The 15715-nt window shown below is 44.1% G+C and overlaps 2 protein-coding genes across 9 annotated transcripts in view; one reads left to right on the top strand and one right to left on the bottom strand.

Moving 5' to 3' along the window:
- Nucleotides 1-15715, top strand: part of MTUS1 (microtubule associated scaffold protein 1) — a 135480-nt gene that overhangs the window by 37417 nt on the left and 82348 nt on the right. For all 5 annotated transcript variants that reach the window (XM_027635667.1, XM_027635668.1, XM_027635664.1 and 2 more), the window contains one exon: nucleotides 1518-1713. In XM_027635667.1, the coding sequence (XP_027491468.1) occupies nucleotides 1518-1713 (196 nt within the window). The remainder of the gene's footprint in view (nucleotides 1-1517; nucleotides 1714-15715) is intronic.
- Nucleotides 2070-6022, bottom strand: LOC113943626 (zinc finger protein 239-like). 4 transcript variants are annotated; one of them, XM_027635680.1, is made up of 4 exons: nucleotides 5740-6022; nucleotides 4725-4799; nucleotides 4431-4481; nucleotides 2070-4397 (listed from the first exon to the last, which is right to left on the bottom strand). In XM_027635680.1, the coding sequence occupies exons 3-4, from the start codon at nucleotides 4456-4458 to the stop codon at nucleotides 3550-3552; spliced, it is 876 nt and encodes a 291-aa protein (XP_027491481.1). In that variant the 5' UTR covers nucleotides 4459-4481; nucleotides 4725-4799; nucleotides 5740-6022; the 3' UTR covers nucleotides 2070-3549. The 4 variants fall into 4 exon arrangements, with proteins under 4 accessions (XP_027491481.1, XP_027491478.1, XP_027491479.1 ...); XM_027635677.1 differs by having other exon boundaries at nucleotides 2070-4481; XM_027635678.1 differs by lacking the exon at nucleotides 5740-6022 and adding an exon at nucleotides 5425-5464 and having other exon boundaries at nucleotides 2070-4481.

The following is a 15715-nucleotide window of genomic DNA, read 5'->3' as shown; positions in this document are numbered from 1 at the left end:
AGGTGTAAACTTCCTGGCCGGGAGGTATGCATGTGCTGGTTGGCTGGGAAATACTTCTGGATGAGTCAGCTGCCTGTCAGAAGAAATGTGCTGCTTTCAAATGCTCTTGAAAGGATAAAAGAAAAGGAACGGTGGGAAAGAAAGGGCAGAGCGTTGGGGTTGGGTTGCCCAGGATCTCAGGATGTATGGTAGGGACACAGAGTTGGAGTCTTGGTTCTATATGGAGTTTCTCTTGTTGCTGATTTGTGGGTTCAACAGCTTTTGTTAAATCGATGAAATGGAGGCAGCAGCTATTAATGGTAAAACTGGTGTAGTCTGAATTTTTGACAGGTTTTAGTGATTTGCCAGAAAAATTCCAGTAAAACTCAGTATATGGAGGAAGCTCTGAGGTAAAACAGAAGCAGCTATCCATTTTTGAAACATTACACCAGAAATTAATAAATAATACTATTTATTAGAGTAAATAATCTAACTTGAAAACCTAAATAAGCATGAAAGCAAGAATGGTCTGTTTTAGTTCTAAAGTCTTTAAGAGCTTGGATTCTGCTTCAGTCCTTATTTTTGGTGCTGAGGATTGAAGAGAATGCTTTTCATTCACCCCATTGTCAATATGGAAACCTTTGTGATATTAATTGTTCTGCTTGTGCCTGGAAAAACGACAGAGCAATTTCTATAAATGATATACAGTAGACAAATCAGCTGGACTAAACTTAGTAAGTGGTCTTCTAAAAACTATAGATTAACATCTGAAAATGAAGATGAGGATTGGAGTCAAAAGTTGAAAGAGCAGCAGGATGACCAAATTGCTGCATATTGACTTGAGTCACAGAAAAGCATATCAAGAGCTGTACAGTCTTATGAGTTTGCCTTTATAGGCAAACTCTTGTACATCAAGAGTAGTCATGAATTAGTGAGTGTATAAGCTGTAGCAAGAATTCTGTATGAAGTGTAGATGTTTCATACATATAAACCAGTTATTTTAAACCTGTCTCATGTCCACTCCTGAATTTATTTTTATCTATGGAACCTCAACCTGAAAAATTTTAACCTGTTTCTGTGTTGTGACATAAGACCTAGATCAAGAGGCTGCTGTAATGGTTGTGACGTTTCAGGTAGTACAGGACAACTAACTTCTCAGGGTGTTAAATATGTATAGCTTGTTGGTAAAGATCTTGAGATTAGGTGTAGTCATGTAATGGAATTGCTTAATTAGAGTTTGGGGAGGAAGAAATTCTGATGTAAAATCACCTCTGTAACCTCTTTTTGGTCTGTCATTACGAGTGATTAGCTTCAAACTAATAGGTTTGTGTTGCTGAAGGCCATTTAGGAGATGATCCTTGAGGTTCTGAACTGCTGATGTGGACAATGTGATGGAGACTAACTAAGCATATCCCATGCCTGGGTGGTCAGTATTTCATTACAGATGCTGCAAAGGGAGATCTTCAGTTTCTCACAGTGGTGGTGAGTGGGATGTATTGTTACTGGTTTTTTGGTTTTTCTTTTTTTTCTTAAAACAGATGCCTTCTGTGAAAGATGGGACAACTCAAGGGAAAAACATACCAAAGAAAGACCCAATTGCACTACAAAGTGTATCCACTTCCAAGGCTAAAATGGTGTCATCAGTGTTGACCTTGAATAGAGGATGTAAAAATAAAACTACCAGCACTGTTAAAACACCTTCTCACAAGGAAGCTCTTTTGTCAGCAAGCTCTGGTAAGAGAATTTTTCACTGGAATATTACCTTCATTTAAGAAAGTGGTTAAGTGGTATCATATTTAATGTACTTTCTGACAGAACTTTTAGGATGGTACAGAGTTGTATTTTTGGTGCTAAATACAGTTCTGTTTAAATTGTAAATTGCAGGGTACAGGGTCAAAAAAAAAGGCAGGTTACACCTCATAACTGTAAAATCTCATCTTGTAAGGAATGAGTTTAGGAGGGTGTGGTGGTAAAGAAGAATCGATACTTAAATATTTATAGTTTGGTTATATAATAGGACTTTGCTAAATTACAACTAAAATTATTTTAAAGAGAAGAGGAGAAAATACAGAACTCAGGTACAAAGCTCGTACAATAAGCAACTGTATTCTGTTCCAGTGGGAATGAGCCCTTATTTCAGGTCATAATATACTTTGTTCAACCTAATTTTAATACAACTCTATAGTTTCTAGAAAAGAGAGAGCGTAATTGAAGGAGAGACTACTGCTTGAGCTGCTAATTAATCTCAAACTGATTAATACCAAGGGCGGGGAGGAATCTCACATCTAGTCTGTAGGCTTCTGCTCAAATCTTATGACTGGGAACTATGTTCTGTAACTATAGAGATTCAGAAGTCCTCTTGTAGGTTATGTGCTTGTTTGGTTTTTTGGTGTTTTTGTTTTTTAAGCAAGTGTGGCAGTGTAACTAGCTGCAAAGGTAGCCTGGCTATAAATGGCTACACTACAATGCACTGTAATGTGGAAAGTGTACACACCCATTTATCCCCAGTAAAACCTGTTCTTTTTTTTTTTTAACCCACTCAATCTAAGATTTTAAACTAGTCCAAAATACCCTTCTTAATTATATACAGGTGGTGAAGTGTGATAAAATCTGTATTTGTAGTCCTTTATGGGATGAGTCCCTCAAAAAAAGTGGATATAGTCCATTTCTGATTTGAGCCTTGCTAACGTGAGGCACTTGCTCAAGTGAACTAGGTACTAAACTGTAAGCTGCCCATTCCTTGGAAAATTCATCCTCTCTCTAAATACCAGCATAGAGCTTTCTGGTCTGTAATTATGGCCTTAGAAGAACTGAGATGGATATACATCTAGATATATATTTTTCCTTTAGGTTATTAATCCAGATTAGATTTATGACATGGTCACTAGAAATAAATATGAGTATAGCTGGGTTATAGGACTAACTTCTTCATGAAAAAAAAATAACAAAATCAGATGCACTTTCAGAAGAAGCAGAAGTCATTTGCTGTTGAAAATGAAAACCTTTACTCCCCCGGGTTTTTCTAAGTTAAATATGTCCCTCCATAACTCATTTATTGTATGTTGAAATTACAGTAGTCCGTAGAATATTTTCCAGGTTTTTCCTATTGGAAAAAGGCTACTTAAATTACAAGCATAAAGCATCACCCTAACATTTCAAACTTGCGCTATAATCTGATGAGACTGGAACTTTAATGCTGCACATGAGAAGAAATGTGGGGTTTTTTTCTCCATGCCCTTTCCACAGCCCCCTGTTCTAGCCCACTATTCCTAGCACATCTTGGTCTTTATTTTGCTTATGCAGTGTTTTTGTGCTACAAAGTAGAATTTGATGTGTTAAACTGTAACAGGTTAACTTCTCCATCCCTTGCCAAGGGAATTTTTAAACATGGTCCATTGCTTCTTTATAAACATTGTACAGATGCAAATCAGACATGGGGGAAGCTTCTGGCAGCTTCTCACAGAAGTCACCCCTGTAGCCCCCTGAGCCCAAGACCTGTCCACGCAAACCCAATACGCTGCCCAACATGGATAACCTGGATTGGGGGTCACCAGACCTACCCAGCCTGGGTCACTGTGGATAATCCAAGGTTGGTTCTCTGATGGGTGATGAAGTTGGAGCAGTGGACAAAGTCCTGAAGTTGGGGCACTTATAGGGCTTCCCTTTTCGATGAATCTGTTGGTGTCTGATCAAGGTAAAGCTCTGGTTGAAGCTCTTCCCACACTGGGGACACTTGTAGGGCCTCTCCCCCGTGTGTGTCCATTGATGCCTGATGAGATGAGAACTGTTCCGAAACCTCTTCCCACACTCAGGACACTCATAGGGCCTCTCCTCTGTGTGTGTCCTCTGATGCCTGTTGGCAATTGAGCTGCTCCGAAACCTCTTCCCGCACTCAGGACACTCGTAGGGCTTCTCCCCAGTGTGGATACGATGATGGATTACAAGGTCAGCGCTGCGGACGAAGCTCTTCCCACAGTCAGGACACTTGTAGGGTCGTTCCCCGGTGTGCAGGCGCTGGTGGGTGATGAGGTTGGAGCTCTGGCTGAAGCTCTTCGCACATTCAAAGCACTTGTAAGGCCGTTCCCCTGTGTGCACCCGGTGGTGGGCGGCAAAGGTGAAGCCATCACTGAAGCTCTTCCCACATTCATGACACTTATAGGGCCCTTCTCCAGTGTGGATGCTCTGGTGGCGAATCAGGTGGAAGCTCTGCCTGAAGCTCTTCCCGCATTCCAAGCACTTGTAGGGCTTCTCCACTTCATGAAGCCGCTGGTGGAGCACCAGGTCAGAGCTCTGGCTGAAGCTCCATCCACCTTCCTGGCAAAAGGTGGGTCTTTCCTCCTCAGAGCCCTGTGTGCTAGGTTTGGAGCTGCTTCCTGTGGGGAATGTTTGTGGCTTTTCCTCCCCATTGGCTTCCTGCACAGTGGAGCCATTCAAAACAGCCTCTTCCATGAGGTTCTGCCAGGCAGATTTGTCCTCCATGGTCTCTGCCCTCAGTTCGTTGCCTGGGGAGGAAGGAAACGAGAAAAAGGAAGAAAGAAAGAAATGGAACAAGGAGAGGAAGGAAGAAAGAAGAGGAAGGGGATTTCCCTTGGTGCCAGAGGGAAGGGGAAGGAGATCGCCCCCCCAAATCTGTCCCCAGCAGGACGGCATCAGCAGCAGGGTTGTCCTGCAGCTGGGGGTGATGCTTGGCTGGAAGATGAAGGAGAACAGAGGGGGAAAGATGGAATGACTTCCTCCTCACCTACCTGGGTGTCCTGTAGCATCTTCCTTTTCCTCCCAGCTTCCTCCTCCATCTGGTCAAGGTTTGGGAATGAGAAATCCTGTTTTGGGGGTGAAAACAGTGTGTGAGTGCGTTGAATTGGGGGGTCCTCTTGCCTCTAGTTCATATCTAGAAGTCAACAGCTATCTTGTGTCCCTAAAGACCTCCAAAACGCCAGGATTCAGCCCCGAAAAGCCCTCCTAGGAGTTCTCCCTCTCTGGTCTCAACTTTGGAGTTCTGGGGGTTCCCTTTGTCTGGGCTGCTGGGGGTTCCGTGTGTATTGGGGGTGCCGGCGCTTCGGGGTCCCTGCCCTGTCTAGGCTGCTGGTGGTCTCTTGAATATCGGGGGTCTCTCCTCTGTGGGGTCCCACTTAGGGATTCTGGGGGCTTCAGGGCTCCATTCTCCCTTGACTCTCTGCTTCTGTATGCTGGGCTCCCTGGGGGGCCCCGTCTCTGGAGTCACTCCCCCCTCCAGGCTGCTGGGAGTCCGGGAAATCCCGCGGATCACCTCTCTCCGGGCTCCCCCTTCTCCGTGCTCCCCCCACCTCCAGGCTGTCGGGGGTCTCCCAGGTCCGGTAGCGCCCTTCTCCGCTCTCCCCACTCTGGGGGTCCCAGGGTTCCTGCCCAACCCGGCTCTCCTTGTGGGTCCCAAAACCCGATATGTGAGAGTGTGTGTGTGTCCCCCACCTGCCGCCAGTAGTGGGCTGACAATGAAGGCGGCGGTGCCTGACCCAGGAAGACCAACCCTCACCGCGGTGACGGAACCTGCATCCCTCCGCCCACCGCTGGGGCTATGCCGGCAGCCGCCGCCGGCAGCCCCCCCGAAAAAAAACACCTCCCGGGGACTCTCCACTATCTTCCGAAGGGGCATTCGAGCCTCAGCTTTGAAGTACTGCAAGATCCAAAGATACCCTACCCCCAGAACAATCCTGGGACAAACCCCCCCCCCCCCCCCCCCCCCCCCCCCAAGATATTTGTGGCAAGCTCCCCTTCCCCGGTCACCTGTGGGATGCTGGAGGGCGATGCTCGCGGGGGCTTGCGCATACAGCGAGCGGTGGACTGGCGAACTTCCTCTTTTTCCTTCTCCTCCTCTTCCTGGTCCTCCTCCTCTACCCCTCTTCTTCCCGCTGCTCCTCTTCCTGCTCCGCCGCTCCCACCTCATCCCTCCTCCTCTTCCAGGCAACCCTGCTCGTGTGTATAGACTGGGGTACGAGAGGCTGGAGAGCAGCTGCGGGAAGTGACCTGGGGGTCCCAGTCGATGGCAAGTTGAATATGAGTCAGCAGCGCCCTGGCAGCCAGGAGGGCCAGCTGTGTCCTGGGAGGCATCAGGCAAAGCATCACCAGCCGGTCGAGGGAGGGGATTGTCCCGCTCTTCTCTGCACTGGGGTGGCCTCACCTCGAGTCCTGGGCACCACAGTATAAAACAGACATTAAACCATTAGACGGCGTTCAGAGAAGACCACGAGGATGAGGAAGGGTCTGGAGGGAAAGCCTTATGAGGAGGGGCTGAGGCCATTAGGTTTGTTCAACCTGAAGAAGAGAAGACTGAGGGGAGGCCTCCTTGAGGTCTTTAACATCCTCTGAAGGGGCAGCGGAGGGGCAGGTACTGATCTCTTCACTCTCATAACCAGTAATAGGATTCGAGGAAATAGCTGGAGCTGACTCAGGGAGGTTTAGGTTGGATATCGGGAAAAGTTTCTTCCTCCAGAGGGTGGTTGAGCACTGGAACATACTCCCCAGGGAAGTGGTCACAGCACCAAGCCTGTCTCAGTTCAAGAAGTGTTTGGACAGTGTTCTCAGGCACATGGTGGGATTCTGGGACTGTCCTACTACAAAAGCTCTGCAGTATTATATGACCCCACCTTTCAAGTAAAACCACATCTATTGCTGCTTACCCTGTCTGTTTATAATGGTTTTGAAGTAAAACTGTACATACACTTACTGTGACCAAGTGGTAGTTTGTGAACCAAACCCAATTGTTTGTCTAAGCTAAAGCATTCCTGGCAGGAATAACTATTTTGTTTCCAGTTGAGTCATTTGAACGTTCTGGTGCTAAACTTTAGCCCATCCACATAAATCATTCACTAGCTGCACAGTTGTTTGGTGTTGGGATTTCGTCAGGCTACAGACAGACTAGCTAAATCCAGAATGGAAAGGATTTATGAAGGTCACCTAGTCCAGCCCACCTGCCTGTAACTGGGTCAGCACTGAGTTCAGACTAGGTTGTTCAGGCATTTGTCACGTTGAGTCTTAAAAATGTACAAATCTTAACAGATTTGTTTCTTCCTGAGATACTCATGTATATGGAGCTAATTCTTATCCAGTTACTATCTGTATTTAGATCGTTGGGCAGCAGTAGAAGTTGGTTATAGTGAGTCCATTAAATACTCTGAACAAGAGAAATGATAGTATAGCTCTGTCATCATGTGTGTACAGAGTGACAGAGGGAGAGAAGCAGTGCATCTGTCCAAAATGTGCTAGTGTATGTATTATTCTCAGAATAATCAAGAGCTTTTGAGCAGCGGATTGTGTCACACATGGCTGTTTTGAGTGGGAAGCAGGGAACTCCCCTACAACCAAGAAAGAAAAGAAGAAGTGCTGTGTATAAAACACCATTTATAAGATCCTTGAAACTTGTCAGGAGTTGAAATTTTGGTAATTTTTTTTTTCCTCCTTGTAAAACTTAAGTTTTGAGTGGTAACTAGCCAATAGAAAGCATGAATTCTAAGGAAATTTCCCGATTTTTCCCTTGAACAGGAGACAGCAGAAGGAGAGCAGAGCTCGTAACTCAAACATTTTATTTTTGCGTAGTTATTTGCAGAACATGTTAAACTAGAAATAACCAGTTTACTTCAGAATGGCTGCTGAGGACTGTTCACCAATATTGGTGTATCTTACCCAGGACTTGGAGTTTTTGATGAATTAGAAATTGGTTGTCTGAAAGGCAAGCCCATCTTGATTCTATGTACCAAAGTGATTTGTGAAATGGCAGAGCCTCATTTCTGTAGCAAATCTGGAAATCAGGTCATAGTTGCAAGCTATTAAAATGATTTCTGGAACTATTTGTCTCTGTTACTCCATAAGAGAGGATGACATAGTCATTCTAAAACAAAAATCTAATTCTGTACAGCTAACTTTTCCATGGTGGTGCAAGTGGATTTTTGTAGTACTGGATGGCAGGCAGTATGTCTTTTGTTTATGTTTGTTTTCTGTCAGTGAAAATGCTCATTAAATTTCAAGATGCAGAGTAAGACATTTTGAGTTACCTGGTTTTTACTGGATTGTGTGTGTAATTCTGGAGCTCTGATTGAGGACTTTGAACCAGTCTTGAAATGAAAGCAACTATTGTTGCCACCTAGTTGCGTGTAGCCATAACCACTGTGGAGGAGTAGTGGCCTGATAATAGTTGAAGTATTATTGTTTGGGAAGTCATAGCTTTGCCTCACTTGAAGGGAGGAGTGGAAGGGGACTGGAGAAGCCAAGGAGCTTTGGTGGTCCCATGGAACATCACTCCAAGATCTTCTACTGTCAGCCTGCCCCAGCAAACGTATGTTACCATCCATGCAGTTGAACAGAAGCACTGTGACTGAGCCACTGTTTGAGCAAATTGTTTGATTTGTGTTTGAGCAGCATAAAATAGAAATATATATTATTTTCTGTACATCTAAAAGTGTATATGCTCACCACTGCCTTTTTTCCTCCTATTGCTGACAACACCTACCTATATGTACGTAAAGGAAGGAGTTTTATCTGCAAGTAAGATTTTTGATATGCTATAACTCCATCTTTAAAAACTTCTGCCTTAAAATGATACCATTACTTTAAATTTTTTTTCACTCCAAGAAATTTAACGTTGTTTTTGATGTCTTAGCTACGACAGCTCTGTCAAGCCTTATTTGTAATTTAAATTCTTTGGGAATGTGAAAGCATGAATAATATTCCTTACTTGATGTTAAAGACTTCCAGAAATCAATGGAAACCATGTAAATCGTCTTTGTAACAAAAATGTCTTTTGCCATCTGGCAGAGTTTTTTGCATTTTGGATACCCTTTTGTCTCTGATTTAAGTCACTGTTATCCCTTTAGCAGAGTTATGGCCCTGTGCTTTACTTATCATTTTCATTAATTTAATCCAGTGGTATTACCTCTTTCTCTCACTAGTATTTTCATAGCATTTAACCAGAGTAATGAAAGCTTGGGTAGAGAGAAGCTTGAGAGTATGAATTCTGTGTTTCCTTAAAGAAGATTTTGGACAAGTGAGACATTTTCCATATAAAAAGTTGATCATATTGAAGGACTTTTCCTGTGTTCCGCAACTGTTTGAAGTGTGGGTAAAATAATTTCCCCTATGCTACAGAACATATTTTTACGTTGCATTAGACCACAGTAAGTTTAGTGATACTCTGAAATGATTTTGTTGTTCATAATTGCTAAATTCTTGCAGTTGAATTTTGGCTTGATTTTACACTTAAATGTGTAATTGAGAGAAGCTTCCAAAGTTAAAACCAGAACAAGCAGTGACAGATTAAGACTCAGTTGTTAATGACTGTTATTGCTGTTTATTGCACGAAGAAAAGCTTTTCACATGGAAAACTGAAACCAAATGGTTTCAATCAGTTTTCATACAACTGGAAACATGTATAAACTTAGTAATTCAGGACTTTCTGGTATAGTCTTTCACAACACTTGTGAAGCAGAACCATAACAATGTAGTTCCAGGAAGTGTTCCCACAATCCTTGAGTCTTTGTTCTGATATTGAACAAGGAGCTAACCCAAATATAGTTACTGCAAATAATTTTTCAGCTTGTATCATTCCTGCTACCTACCATGTGACTCTTTAAAGTTGGATTGACATGCTGCCAAGAGGAAACAAAATATTTTAAAAGGCAAACATAACTTCCGGGTTCTCTGGACTGAAAGAGTCAGGACTTGCCTCAAAATCCTGGAGCAAGGGTCTCCATATACTTTCTCATAAAGAAATCTGGAATGCACCAGGGTCTGCAAATAAGGTGTAAAATATAGTTTCAACCAGTCTTTTTATGCTTTTCTTTTGCAGGGCAGCCAGCTTCTTTTATGGATCCTAAAAGCAGGTTCCTCATTCACTAACTTATCCAAGATCATTATTTGTCCTTCTTAGTCCAAATTACTTCATCCCTGTTTCTCTTTCTTTAACGCATGTGTAGGGTTTCATTACGCTAATTAAAGCCTGTGTTAAAAGTGAACTTAAAACTCACATATTCCCATTCAGAGATGTGGGAAGGAGAAAACTGATACATAGGTCTCCATGGAGCATAAGGTCTGTAGTTATTAGTATGACACAACATCCCTCTTCCATCGTGTTCACCCAAGTGACTCCACTGTATAGCTGTATCTCATAACCAGTTCTCTTTTAATTTGTAGTATAAACTGGGGGAAAACTTACACAGTGTATCCAGAAGGACTTTTGTCCAGTTGATGAGTTTGTGAGAATTCAGAAAACGGCATTAGTTGTGAGGGCCTAGAAGCATTTTTCTGGTTGCTTGAGTCAGACTTGCTGGTAATGTTTCCAGTCCATTCTACCTTCACTTCCTGGCTGTCCTCAACAGGAATGGTTTGCTGGAAGCTGCCTGGAGCAATATATATCCTTGTGCCAAATACCGATCTCTAAGCTCCTGCCCCAGATGTTGGTCATCCAGCTACAGAATGGTCAATTCATAATTTGAAACCTGAAAGAAAACATAAAATGATGTCATCTGAATTCAGCTTTGTCAATTTGACTACATGCACTAGCAGAAAGACTCCATATAACTTTGGCACCTAGTTTCTTTTATTACTTTTCATTATCAAGGAGCTCTTACTATGAGATAGATGCTGCTTGTGTTTTTGTAAGCCATACATAAGGTTCATCATAAAAATGTCCCTTTGGAATAAAATACTTCCTATTTAGCTTTGTAAGTCAAATTGACTGTGAGAAATGAGTAAAAGTGAAATAATGTATCTGACAATATGGGATCTGTTGCAATGAATGATTTCAAAGCAAATTGGTTGATTTACCTCTGGATAATTTGGATGTGGTTCTCTGAGTTTTACTGGGGTGGAGAAGAAGAGGGGCAGTTGGAAACATTTGAGGATTAACTTAAATTATTTGTATTCCAAAGTTCATGGCATTTAATATATTCTACTGGCTTCCAGAAAGTAGCATTTCATCCTGTCAGCTTTGTTTATGGTGCCATCACTGATCATACTTAGAGAATTAAAGTTTTCACCCATGTTCCCAGACTTTTTACAGGCAATTCCATGACTAGCCCCATTGAGGTTTTAATGTGTTGTACCTGTAGCAAGAAGCATGATTGTACTTGCAGAGACTAACAGTCAACATATTGACGCTATCAGAAATGTGGATGTATCTATAAGAATATTCTCCTTTAGGAGGGAGGTGTGCAGTAATTTCCCTGCAGGGGAATTTCTTGGTACCTAGTCATTTACTTGCAAGGACATGCTGGTGTGTCTTAAGTAGCTCTTCACCTGTACTGTTCAGTTCTGAATTCTCTCAGGGTAGAGGTAAAGGAGGAGAGAAATGGGAATAATTATCTTCCAGAAGAAACTTATATTTGTTTTGGTACAGTGAGGTTCCTCTTTCATCTAAGGAACTCCTGTGACAGAAAACTTCAAAGGTTTGTAGATAACATCATCATCATCATGGCTGGGCTTCACGAACGAAGATCTGGGAAGGGCTCTACCCACGTTTGTTACAAGCGCGCTGGTGGCTAAAAAGGCCAATACGTGATAGACGGTTGCAAAAGGCACAGCAGAAAGACTCCTTAGGTGGTATATTCTGCAAGGTATGATTCTTTCTGCGTTGTCTTTTCTCCTCAAGAGTGATCCTGCGTGCTTTTTCTAAAGCATCAGCAGCGTTATAGATAGTATGTCTCCAGGCCTCCTGATTGGAGGCCAGAGTAGACCAGTTATGTTGATCAATATGGCCAAGGCTGAGATGTTGTTTCAGGGAGTCCTTGTAGCTTCTCTTCGGGGCTTCTCTCTTGCGGCAACCGGTGGCAAGTTCACCATAAAGTAAGATCTCAGGGAGGTGGTGGTCCTTCATCCTGGAGACGTGCCCTGCCCAGCGCAGCTGTGTTGTCAGCAACATGGCCTCAATACTTGTGACTGCTGCTTGTTCTAGAACAGACATGTTAGTCACATAATCTGACCAGTGAATGTTTAGGATTGTACAGAGGCAGCGTTGATGGAAGCGTTCTAGGAGACATAGGTGGTGGCGGTAAATAACCCATGGTTCGGATCCATATAACAGAGTAGACAGCACAATGGCTCTGTAAACACTGATCTTGGTACTTTTCTTCAAGTGTTTATTTCACCATGCTCTTCTGTGGAGTTTTCCGAAAGCACTGTATGCCTTTGCTAACCTGTTGTCTATCTCTCTGTCAATCTTACCATCCAAGGAGATGAGGCTGCCTAGGTAATTAAACTGCTGAACTGATTTGAGCTCTGATTGGCCAATGGTGATATGGGGATGATGACTTCCTGAGGTGCAGGTTGATAGAGAACTTCAGTCTTCTTTAAGCTGACTTCCAGCTTGAAGAGCTCAGCAGCATCTGCAAAGCAGGATGTTAAATGCTGCAGAGCTGCTTCTGTGTGGGCAACAAGGGCAGCGTCATCAGCATAGAGCAGCTCCTGGAGAAGATGTTTTAAGGTCTTAGTATGGGCCTTCAGTCGCCTTAGGTTGAAAAGGCTTCCATCAGTACGATATCGAATGTAGATACCATCCTGATCATCGAGGTCTGCCGTGGCCCTTTGGAGCATCCTGCTGAAAAAGATTGTGAATAGGGCTGGTGCGAGAACGCAGCCTTGTTTCACACCATTGGTTATCAGAAAGGGCTCAGAAAGTGCATCGCCATATCTGACTTGGCCGTGCTGATCCTCATGGAGTGAGATGATCATTTTAAGGAACTTGGGGGAACATCCTAAACGTTCCAAAATCTGCTATAGACCTTTTCTGCTCACAGTATCGAAAGCCTTGGTGAGGTCAACAAAGGTTACATAGCGACCTTTGTTCTGTTCCCTACACTTCTCTTGCAGTTGTCTGAGAACAAATACCGTGTCTGTGGTATTCCTGTTGGCTCTGAAACCACACTGACTTTCAGGAAGAATTCCTTCTGGTATAGCGGGTATTAGTCTGTTCGAAAGCATTCTTGCCAGGATTTTGCCAGCAATGGAGAGCAGAGTAATACCATGGTAATTTGAGCAGTCTGATTTAACTGCTTTCTTCTTATACAAGGTGATGATGACTGCATCATGAAGGTCTGATGGTAGCTTGCCTAGTTCCCAACAGCGCACCACAAATTCGTGAAATTCAGCATGGAGTGCAAGGCCCCCATGTTTCCAGATTTACGGTGGAATTCCATCAACCCCAGCTGCCTTGCCAGTTTTCACCTGCTGTATGGCCTTGAGGGTTTCTCCCAAAGTGGGGGCAGTATCCACCTTGTACTTCACTGGTTGCTGTGTGAGGTACTGAATTGCTGAGTCTTGGACTACACGGCTAGTACTGAAAAGAGTCTGAAAGTGTTCAGACCATCAATTCAGAATGGAGGTTTTATCTGTCAGAAGCGTTTGACCATCTGCACTGAGTAGAGGGCTTTGGACTTGGTATGTAGGCCCGTATGCTGTTTTCAGGACCTCATAGAATCCTCTGTGATCACCTGTATCTGCACATAATTGAGTTTTTTCAGCTAGATTGATCCACCACTTGTTCTGGATGTCACAGAGTTTCTGTTGGAGCCTGCTGCATGCAAGACGAAAGGCTGCTTTTCTTACATGACAGGACGGCAGTGCAAGGTGCGCTTGGTGGGCGGTTCTCTTCTTCCTCAACAATTCCTGGATCTCTTGATTGTTTTCATCAAACCAGTCCTTGTTCTTCTTGAGGGAGAACCCTAGGGATTCTACAGAGGACTGCAGGATGCTGTTTTTAATATTGTACCAGAGTGTTTCGGGGGGGGGGGGGGGCATCTATAGAATTTTTGGAATGGTTTTCGAGCCTAGTTTGAAGATTTGCCTGGAATCTCTCTCTCACTGTGGCTGATTGGAGATTGTTAACTTGGAGTCTCCTCCTTGGGATACTGCCCCTTTTAGGCTTGAACTTAAGGTTGAAGTTAAGTTTACAGCACACAAGTCGATGGTCTGTTTGGCATTCTGCACTGGGCATCACGCGGGTGTGATGGACATGGCGGACATCTCTCTGTCGCACCAAGACATAATCGATGAGGTGCCAATCCTTAGATCTAGGATGCATCCAGGTTGTCTTCAGGCTATTTTTCTGTTGAAAGATAGTGTTAGTGATGGTGAGCTGTTGCTCCGCACAGAATTCTAGCAGAAGTCGACCATTATTATTGCAGTTTCCAACACCATGCTTGCCTAATACTCCTTTCCAGGCTTCAAAATTCTTTCCCACTCTGGCGTTGAAATCACCAAGGATAATGATCTTATCATCTGCAGGCACCTTTTGGGTAAGGTGGCACAGGTCGGTGTAGAATTTATCTTTTTCAGCAGGGTCAGCTTGGAGAGTTGGGGCATATATACCAAAGACGACAATGTGTTGCTTGTTGTGTAGTGGAAGGCGTAGGGAGATAATGCAATCAGAATGACCAGTCGGCAGATTTTTGAGTTTGGGAACAGTAGAGTTTTTAATCATGAAGAGATGCCTTTCGGTTCTGGGTTTACCTGACCAGAAGAGTGTGTAACCGGCACCATGTTCTCTGAGGCTACCTTCCTTGGGGAGACGAACTTCACTGAGAGCAGCAATCTCAATGTTGAGACATGACAGTATGTGAGCGATTAGGGCAGACCGACGCTCAGGACATCCGCTATCCGCAGAATCAAGCATGGTTCTGATGTTCCAACATGCTAGAGTCAATTTGGGTACACCTTTGGAGGCAGGTGCATGCCTTTGTCTTTTGATCTTTGTGTGACCGCATTAGTAGAAGATGCCCGTTGGCCACGGTTAACCAGCCGGGTGAAAGGGGAGATGAGCTTTGTTTAGGCCACCTTTTCTAGGCCCCTCTCCGAGTGGAGCAAGCAGTGCTGTCCTTGAAAAGGCTGCTTGGTCATTCAGGGTGCTGCCCAAAGAGACTGTCATCTCTGGTCAGTCTCTGACAACCAATATCCTGAACCGCCTGCATGCAGGGTTGGGTCTGCGGCTGCCAGTGCACCTTTCACCTGCTGTTTTGACCCTCGCCCGTTGCTACAGGGCTTTGCAAATGTGGGTAAGGCCTTTGAACCCGCGCAATGGAATTTTTAGCTGAGATGCAGTATGCGTGGAACTGAACCCACCCTTTAATCCTAAGGTTCATCTGTCAGGGCCGAGCGAGCTTGGACGCTGACAGCGAGATCCTTAGGATATAGGTTTGTTTAGAGTGTCCTTCTCTTAGATGGATGACCTTACGGGGCTAAGCAAGCTCCATCTGCCTGGGTTTGGGGTTAGAGTTGTCCTTCTCCTAGGATGACTGCCAGAAGGCTAACGAGCTCATCCTGCCCACGGACATGAATATAAAAGCTGGAATATATCAAACAAATTTCAGAGCCTCACATGACGGGGTTTGTGGCTTAAAGAGCTGGACAATAATGAAAAGCATAATTGGATGGGGTTGGTAGTCTTCTTTTGCCTCAGCTTCCCTTGTAGTATGTTGATTCAACTTCTTGTGCCCAGTATTCCTAAACAGACAGAACTTTCCAATAGCTGTGTTAAAGCTAGTGGTTGGGGTTGGTTTGTTTGTCAGGATGTGAACAGCTTATAATAGTCTCCTGGCAAAGCTAGAGCAAGCAAGCTTTGCCACCACTGTGCAGCTGCCTGGGAAGCTGGTGTAAAGCTACCTGCTGTCCAGAGACTGCCTCTGCCTGGGGTCATAGGAGGTGGCAGCATGACTGTGCAGACATGATCTCTCATGGGGCTTGCTCTAGTTCAGTTTACAAAAGGAAAAACCTTAACCTG

Source organism: Corapipo altera, unplaced genomic scaffold, assembly GCF_003945725.1.
Source record: "Corapipo altera isolate COAL_440 unplaced genomic scaffold, ASM394572v1 22b, whole genome shotgun sequence".
In the NCBI taxonomy this organism is placed as follows: Eukaryota; Metazoa; Chordata; class Aves; order Passeriformes; family Pipridae; genus Corapipo; species Corapipo altera.
This window is presented reverse-complemented; position numbering and strand designations above follow the sequence as displayed.

Bases quoted from the DNA above. Each gene is read 5' to 3' on its own strand.
- LOC113943626 (XM_027635677.1), bottom strand. From the start codon at position 4,458: ATGGAGGACAAATCTGCCTGGCAGAACCTCATGGAAGAGGCTGTTTTG.